Source organism: Aegilops tauschii, chromosome 6, assembly GCF_002575655.3.
Source record: "Aegilops tauschii subsp. strangulata cultivar AL8/78 chromosome 6, Aet v6.0, whole genome shotgun sequence".
Classification (NCBI taxonomy): domain Eukaryota; kingdom Viridiplantae; phylum Streptophyta; class Magnoliopsida; order Poales; family Poaceae; genus Aegilops; species Aegilops tauschii.
Window position 1 is genome coordinate 151,444,958 of NC_053040.3, and position 8,662 is coordinate 151,453,619.

An 8,662-nucleotide genomic window follows, 5' to 3' on the forward strand; every position below is an offset into this window, starting at 1 on the left:
TCTATCCCTGCAAAATCATATAGTCTTGTCATGCTCTGTCTTCTTAACACAAAGTATTTATCATGCACAACCCCTATGACAAGCCGAGCAATTGGTTCATACTTTTAACGCGCTTCAGCTTTTTCAACCCTCACGCAATACATGAGCGCAAGCCATGGATATAGCACCACAGGTGGAATAAAGTATGATGATAGGGGTAAATATAAAGAAGACAAAAAGTAAGAAAGTCTCACATCGACGCGGCTAACCAACGGGCTATGGAGATGCCCATCAATTGATATCAACATGAGGAGTAGGGATTGCCATGCAAGGGATGCACTAGGAGCTATAAGTGTATGAAAGCTCAGTATGAAAACTAAGTGGGTGTGCATCTAATCCTATAATGAAAAATTCCCACTAGTATATGAAAGTGACAACATAGGAGACTCTCCATATGAAAAACATGGTGCTACTTTGAAGCACAAGTGTGGAACCAGCATGCCCCTTCTCTCTCTTTTTCTTCTTTTTTTTTCTTTTCTTTCCTTTTTTCCTTTTTTCTTTTTATATATATATTTTCTCTCTCATTGTTCGAAGTCTCATCCCGGCTTATGGGGGAATCATAGTCTCCATCGTCCTTTCCTCACTAGGGCAATGCTCTAAAAATGAATGATGATGATCATCACACTTCTATTTACTTATAACTCAAAAGAAATAAAAATTACAACTCGATACCTATAACAAAGTATGACTCTATATGAATGCCTATGGCAGTGTACGAGGATGTGCAATGATCTAGCATAACAACGATATCAAAAAACGGACAAGCCATGGAAATATCATGCTAGCTATCTTACGATCATGCAAAGCAATATGACAATGAATGCTCAAGTCATCAAAACGGAAGCGGCGGAAGTTTCATGGCAATATATCTCGGAATGGCTATGGAAAGGCCATAATAGTTAGGTATGGTGGCTGTTTTGAGGAAGATATAATAAGGCTTATGTGTGATAGAGCGTATCATATCACGGGGTTTGGATGCACCGGCGAAGTTTGCACTGACTCTCGAGGTGAGAAAGGGCAATGCACGGTACCGTAGAGGCTAGAAAATTGCGGAAAGGTAAGAGTGTGTATAATCCATGGACTCACATTAGTCATAAAAAACTCATATACTTATTGCAAAAGTTTATTAGCCCTCAAAGCAAAGTACTACTACGCATGTCCCTAGGGGGATAGATTGGTAGGAAAAGACCATCGCTTGTCCCCGACCGCCACTCATAAGGAAGACAATCAATAATAAATCATGCTCCAACTTCATAGCATAACGAGAGACTATACGTGCATGCTTCGGGAATCACAAACCTTAACACCAATTTTCTTACTAACCACAACCATTTACTAGTACCTCCCACATATTCCATCTCTATATCGCAAAACTATTGCAAGGAATCAAACATATCATATTCAGTGATCCATAAGTTTCATGTAGGATTTCATTACTAACCATGCAATTGACCAATTCCTGTTGACTTTCTAAATAGATATAAGTTAAGCATGAGAGTTTGATTCTTTCTATAAAATACCATGCTCTAATAAGTATAAGTGAAGAAAAAGATCATTCTACAAATAACGATTTTCTATGTGAAGAGAAACATGCAAACCAAACTTCAAATGATATAAGTGAAGCACATGAAGCATTCTATAAGGCCATACTCAAAAGATATAAGTGAAGTGCAATGAGTATTCTATAAATCAACCATGGACTATCTCATACCAGCATGGTGAATAAAAGAAAAGTGAAAAATAAACACAACAGACGCTCCAAGATTTGCACATATCACGTGAACGAAACGAAGACAAAAACATACCGATACTTGTTGAGGAAAGATGGGATACCTTCCGGGGCATCCCAAGCTTAGACGCTTGAGTCTCCTTGAATATTTACTTGGGGTGCCTTGGGCATCCCCAAGCTTGAGCTCTTGCCTCTCCTCCTTCTCCTCATATCGAGACCTCCTCGATCTTTGATCACTTCATGCACACAAAACTCAACAGAAAGGTCGGTAAGATCCGTTAGTATTATAAAGCAAATCACTACTCTAAGTACTATTGCAAACCAATTCATATTTTGTTTTTGCATTGTAGCTACTGCAATATAACTTTTTCATGGCTTATTCCACCGATAGAATCGATAGTTTCATCAAAACAAGCAAAACAATGCATCAAAAACAGAATCTGTCTTAAACAGGACAGTCTGTAGTAATCTGAACATTCACCATACTTCTGGTACTCCAAAAATTCTGAAAAAATAGTACAAAATAAAAAAATTGTATATCAAGACTGTGCAAAAAGTTTCAGAAACTTTCGACGTTCCAGTAAAAAATGTAAAATTGCGCACTACAACCAAAGTTTCTGTTTTTGCACCGCACATACCAACAAGCAATCTACTCATCATAAAGGCAAATCTTGGCACATTATTTTTATAATACAATGGAATTGTACAAGAGGATAATTATTTTTGTGAGAATCTTCATGAAAAATTCTACATTGTTTCCATGAGCATGAACACAAGTGTTCAAGGTCGACCCTCACTTCTCCAATGCATAACTTCCAATCGCTTCTATTTTGTGAAAAAGTTTTTAAGTTCCCCTCTATATTTTTTGTTTTTAAACTTTATAAAAGCACTCAACAGAATAAAATGACTCTCTAAAACTTCCGGGTTGTCTCCCTGGCGGCGCTTTCTTTAAAGCCATTAAGCTAGGCATAAAGTGCTCAAGTAATGGATCCACCTGGATCCCAAGGTATATCAAAGCCAATTTTAATTAGAAATGATCTAGCATTTACTAGTGAGCACAAAGCAACATATGTCAAGCAATGACGAAGTCTAACTCTCTTCCTATGCATCGGCATGCCATACAAGAACAATTCATGCACATCAAGTAAAGGCCAATACATAGCATAAGCAGTTTCTTGCAATTTTATCGTGTTGGAAACATAAAGAGGTGGAGATGTAGTTCCTCTCCCATAATAATTGCAAGTAGGAGCAGCAAGCACATGCATATTATATTCATCAAAATTATCATGTGCAACGGTAAAAGGCAACCCATCAATGTAATCCTTAATAAGTGCAAACTTCTCCGATATTGTGTAGTTGGGAGAATTCAAAAAGATAATAGGACTATCATGTGTGGGTGCGATAGCAAAAATTTCATTCTTAATATAAGGAACTATAGCAAGTTCATCTCCATAAGAATAATTCATATTGGCATCTTGGCCACAAGCATAGCAAGCATCAAGTTCATCAAAAAAGGATATTTCAAATGAATCAGCGGGATCATAGCAATTGTCATAGCATTCACCCTTCAGTAAGTACGAAGGGAAATTCAACAATGTATCAGTTGAAGAGTTACTCTCATTAGAAGGTGGGCACGGGTAGCTAATCCACTCTTCCTCCTTTTGTTCTTCACTCTCCTCATCATCTTTTTCATCCAATGAGCTCACAGTTTCATCAGTTCCTTCTTCCATAGACTCTTGCAAAATGTTAGTCTCTTCTTGGACAGTGGAGAAGTACTCAATATATTCTTTAACATAAGCATTGGAAGCATAGTTTTCATAGCAATATTTAAGTATGGCAAATTTTTCAGATTTGTAAAGAATGGCATCATACTTTTCAATCAAAGAAGCAATTTCATAAGCACCCTTAAAAGCAACAAATTCTTCAATTTGTTCAACATCATAGTAATTATAAACACCCTTGGCATAAGCAGATACAATTCCATTCTTCTTAAACTCACATTGGAACGGAAGGTGTTTTTTAGGGTCTTCGGAACAACAAGAAAAATGATGTATTTCACATAAATTCAAAGCATAGCAATACAAACTATTAATATGATGCCATAAAAGTTTCCCTTTTTGAGATAAGCGGTGTCGCACAAAATGAGCATGCTCATCTAATGATTTGCGCTCAACTAAGCTAGTTGGGGTTTCAGCACGAGCACATAGGGATCGAAGATGATCCAAGTAGAAAGCTTTAGTAGTAGGATAGATTTTGGGTGGTTCTTCAACCATTGGTTTAGTAGGTACAACTATATTTTTTGTATGTTGCGTTTCCTACCCATAACTAAAGATAGAAAACAAGAGCACAAAATAAAAACTACTTAGTGATAAAGCAAACAAGAACACACGAGAATATTCACCCCACGCTATTGCTCCCCGGCAACGGCTCCAGAAAAAGGTCTTGATAACCCACAAGTATAGGGGATCGTGTGTAGCCTTCTTCGATAAATAAGAGTGTCGACCCCAACGAGGAGCTAAAGGTAGAACAAATATTCCCTCAAGTTCTATCAACCACCGATACAACTCTACGCACACTTGACGTTTGCTTTACCTAGAACAAGTATGAAACTATTTTGCAAGAATAAAACTACGAGTACTTTGCGAGAATATAACTATGAATAAATTGTAAGGTAATAAAAGTGGATAGCTTTTGTCAATAAGAAAGTCATTTGTCCCTAGGCAATCGATAATAAGTACCGGTAATCATTCTTGCAATTTTATACGAGGGAGAGGCATGAGCTAACATACTTTCTCTACTTGGATCATATGCACTTATGATTGGACCCCTAGCAAGCATCCGCGACTACTAAAGACCATTAAGGTCGTGAAACCCAACCATAGCATTAAGTATCAAGTCCTCTTTATCCCATACGCAACAACCCACTTACTCGGGTTTAAACTTCTATCACTCTCGCAACCCACCATAAGCGAATCATGAACGTATTGCAACACCCTACAGCGGGGACCCCTCCGTCTGCGCGACATGGAGGGCACCGTAGGACATCACCATAAATAAAATATACAATCATACCAACCAAGATCATGATTAACCCATAGGACAAAACGGATCTACTCAAACATCATAGGATAGCCAAATATCATTGGGAAATAATATATGGAGTTGAGCACCATGTTTAAGTAGAGATTACAGCGGGGAGAAGGGGTGTTACACCGCTGCATAGAGGGGGAGAGAGTTGGTGTTGACGGTTGCAAGATTATTGATGTAGATCGCCGTCACGATCCTAGCCCCGACGGCACTCCAGCGCCATCAGGAGAGAGGGGGAGAGAGCCCCCTCCTTCTTCTTCTTCCTTGGCCTCCCCCTAGATGGGAGGAGAGTTCCCCCTCTGGTCCATGGCCTCCATGGCTGCGGAGGGGCGGGAGCCCCTCCGAGATTGGATCTCCCTCTCTATTCTCTTCTGTTTCGTGTTTCTCAGATCTGGCCCTTCACGGTTTCTTAAATTCCCGGAGATCCGTAACTCCGATTGCGCTGAAATTTTTACACGATTTTTCTCCATAAACTATCTTTCTTGCGCCAGAAGAAGGGCCCCAACCGCCTTACGGGGTGGGCACAAGACACCTGGGCGCGCCCTGGTGGGTTGTGGAGGCCGTGGGCCTCCGTTAGCGTTGATTCCAAGTCTCAAGAATCACATATATTCCAAAATAATTCTTCATAAATTTTTATCGCGTTTGGACTTCGTTGGATATGGCACTGGGCACTGGATTAATAGGTTAGTCCAACAAATTATATAAAATGTTGCCAAAAGTATGTGAAAGTTCTATAATATTGGCATGAAACAATAAAAAATTATAGATACAATGAAGACGTATCACAGTTGCCTAGACTCTTGCACTTCCTCCTCCCGGTGGGATACCAGAATGATGGCTGCCTCCCTTGAACTCGATGGCTACAGTTACTACTAATGGCACCGTGCCTACCTTGAGCCCCGGCGCCCAGCGGGTTGCACCTCCCCCGGGCGACGGCGGCGAAGGCTGAGGAGGGGAGGCGATTTGGGACGTGGTTGACGAACGATGGAGACATGGGGCTAGGAATTTGGGAGAGGGGACGACATCATGTACTATACAACTTCTTTTGTAAAAAAAATGCATGCAAGTGGCCCATGCGTCCTTGATTTATTATTGAATACGGTGACCAAAGTGAATTTTGAGGACAGTCCAATGACCGCCCATGAATTTTACTCCGTCGCTGGCCTGCTGGCATATAAGTGGACGGTCAATCGGTTAAATAGTATGGCACGTAGACAGAATACATAACCAAAGCGTACACGATGACCGTAGGCGTTCACGGATATGACTTTCTTCACCATATTTCAGGCATTTCTAAGTCCAGTGACTGAAATAAAATTTGGGACGAGTCCAGTGACCTTCAGTGAATTTATGACTTAAGCAACAGCCTGTCGAGCTTCCTTGCTCGCAGCCTGCTGCTTATCGGACCAAGTGCATCTCCGGCCATGGAGATACATGTCCTTGAGCTCCATCCCGTTTATGAGACGCCAGAACGCAGCCATGGTGCGCCGGTTCAGATTGGTGTTGCTTCTGTCAGCAGCGCCGACCAAACAAAGGCAGGGCAGTGGAGCAGCAATGCTTGAGATCATCCAGGAATAACAACAGGTGAAAATCAGTTTGTCGAGTCTTGAGAGTATATAGAAGGCGAAGCTAGATATTATTTCAGAAAGAGATTTATATAGATCACATGTATGATGCAACATCTATGTGAAGCTTTCAAAAGCTATGTAGAGTACTCTTTTCCCGCAAAAAGGAGAGAATAAGCTACGTACTTTTATTCATCCAGCCGGGGTCTATCTTCCTTTGGGAAGAGAAGTACTTTTATTCATTTATTTGTAGCTAGTCTTTTTCTACAGGTATTTGTAGCTAGTCTTATACCCATGTGATCGATGACGTTGCCATGCCCATGCGTGCGCCACGTGCTCCCGTATGTGGCAGCTATTTATTTAGCTAGGTACGTGGGTATTTGAGCTCGAAGGATTAGATTTGCTGGCGGCGGCTGGTGTAGGGCCCGGTGAACTTCCGGCCGCCGGAGCCGGCCTGGCGCTGGCAGTTGAAGTACTTTGCGGCGACGGGCGCGCCAAGGTTGTAGCGGCGGGCGAAGTTGCGGGTGTTGAAGTTGTGGCGCATCGACGGCGCGTACACCGTGTTCCGCCCGAGCTGCCGGAACAGCACCAGCACCATGCGGTGGATCCCCGTCGCCGGCGTCGGGCTCTCGTAGCACACCACCTCCCGCCCTTCAAACAACGAAGAAAAATTTACATCCAAACTGTCCAGAGATGCCAAGTCATGTACTATTATAATTATTGCATTCACGAGGGGCAGTGCTCACCGTAGGTGTCATCCATTGATCCTGGGATATCGGTTACCATCCTGCATGGAGCATGGACATGAATCAGTCGGTCGATAGTTAGTTAGGATATATTGGATCTATATCTAGCTGTACTCACAATGAACCTAGCTATCCTGAAATAATGCACATATATTTATAGTATGTCATGTCCATCGACACGCTTGCCACAAGCATATTTGTGGTTATGTACGTACGTGCATGATCCATGAGTATATTATATCATTATCATGCATGCACCAATACATACATCCACCGTTACATGTGATGCATGTATAGATTATAGTTCCTAATCGACAGCATGCAAGAGCAAGCAAGGTAGGGTTGCACTCAGCCTCTCACCAGTGAAGATATTCCCTCAAGGTCGGATTGCTGGGGTTAGGAGCATCAGGATCCACCATGACCTGCATATATCACATTGACAGATTACACAGTTAACTTGAGCAAACCACAGTGCTGAAAACATAAATAACTAATAAATCATGGGCTTACAAGGGTGTATGTCACGCTAATATCGTCACCGCCAATCTCGACGCTAGGCTTGCCCGACACCGCCGGTGAGCGGAACTCCATGCCGTTAATGACGAACCTACCGTCATAGAGCACTGTCAGATCAACTGTGCTACGGAAGGGGTCCAACACATCACCTACTATTCGTGATGTAACCAAGGAGTCGTTCGACATTTCTAGTGTATATATATGATGTGTATAGTATACGCAGATGTATGCGTGTTGATGTCTAGCTTCAGTGTAATGGCTTGGTATAAAGATACTACAGAGCTAGAGGTAGTTAGGCGTCATATTTATAGTATAGTAGCTAGCCATGAGAAGATCGAGAAACCGCCATGCATATCACATGCAGCTCCAATCCTTGTCATCGTTCGTTGTATGCGCTTGATAGTAATTTTCGCTCCACTAAATTTGACCGGTTGTGCATGCTGATTCCAGGCATGTCTTTCTAGCTAGAATGACGTATGTAGTAAAGCTAACTAGCATCTCTTTGCACAATTATTGGAGGGCATATACACATCCACAATTTGATGTGTGTACGGGCCAACATATTGTGCGACATTTGTATGATATGACGGAACACGTGGAGGACCCAAATTGCTGTCCTGATCCCGAGCTTGAGTGAACAGTAAAATAAAATAAAAATTCAAAAAAATCAGATTTTTTTATGCCAAACATTGTCAGAAAAATTCATATTGTTTTTTTTTCATTTTATTTGTTTTTATTGTTCACCCGAGCTCACATGAATGCGGGATTAGAACAGATGCGTCCATGGAGAACCGACCCCTTTTGACGAAGCTTGGTGATTGTTGGCTTGGCATTATTTCTCCAGCTCAAACTGTCATGGAGTATTGTTACAGCCTACACAAATATTGGCAAACCGGCTTACTTTCCTCAACATTTACTTACAATACGTAAAACTTTTCTTTAATGAAGAGGGAGGTGGGGGAGAGAGCGTGTACCTTTTT

The 8,662-nt window shown here is 41.5% G+C and overlaps 1 protein-coding gene across 1 annotated transcript; it reads right to left on the reverse strand.

Moving 5' to 3' along the window:
• Positions 1 to 6,814: 6,814 nt before the first annotated feature.
• On the reverse strand, positions 6,815 to 7,868 carry LOC109779596 (protein FLOWERING LOCUS T-like). Its single transcript, XM_020338236.3, has 4 exons — positions 7,677 to 7,868; positions 7,527 to 7,588; positions 7,167 to 7,207; positions 6,815 to 7,071 (listed from the first exon to the last, which is right to left on the reverse strand). Exons 1-4 carry the CDS (start codon positions 7,866 to 7,868, stop codon positions 6,815 to 6,817), a joined length of 552 nt encoding a protein of 183 aa, XP_020193825.1.
• Positions 7,869 to 8,662: the final 794 nt, after the last annotated feature.

What these genes read in the sequence shown, in the direction of transcription:
- LOC109779596 (XM_020338236.3), bottom strand. Translation starts at nt 7,868, where the DNA reads ATGTCGAACGACTCCTTGGTTACATCACGAATAGTAGGTGATGTGTTG. An exon ending in TTGAGGGAATATCTTCACTG is followed by an intron (nt 7,208 to 7,526) that starts GTGAGAGGCTGA and finishes TGCTCCATGCAG; the next exon opens with GATGGTAACCGATATCCCAG. An exon ending in ATCAATGGATGACACCTACG is followed by an intron (nt 7,072 to 7,166) that starts GTGAGCACTGCC and finishes CGTTGTTTGAAG; the next exon opens with GGCGGGAGGTGGTGTGCTAC.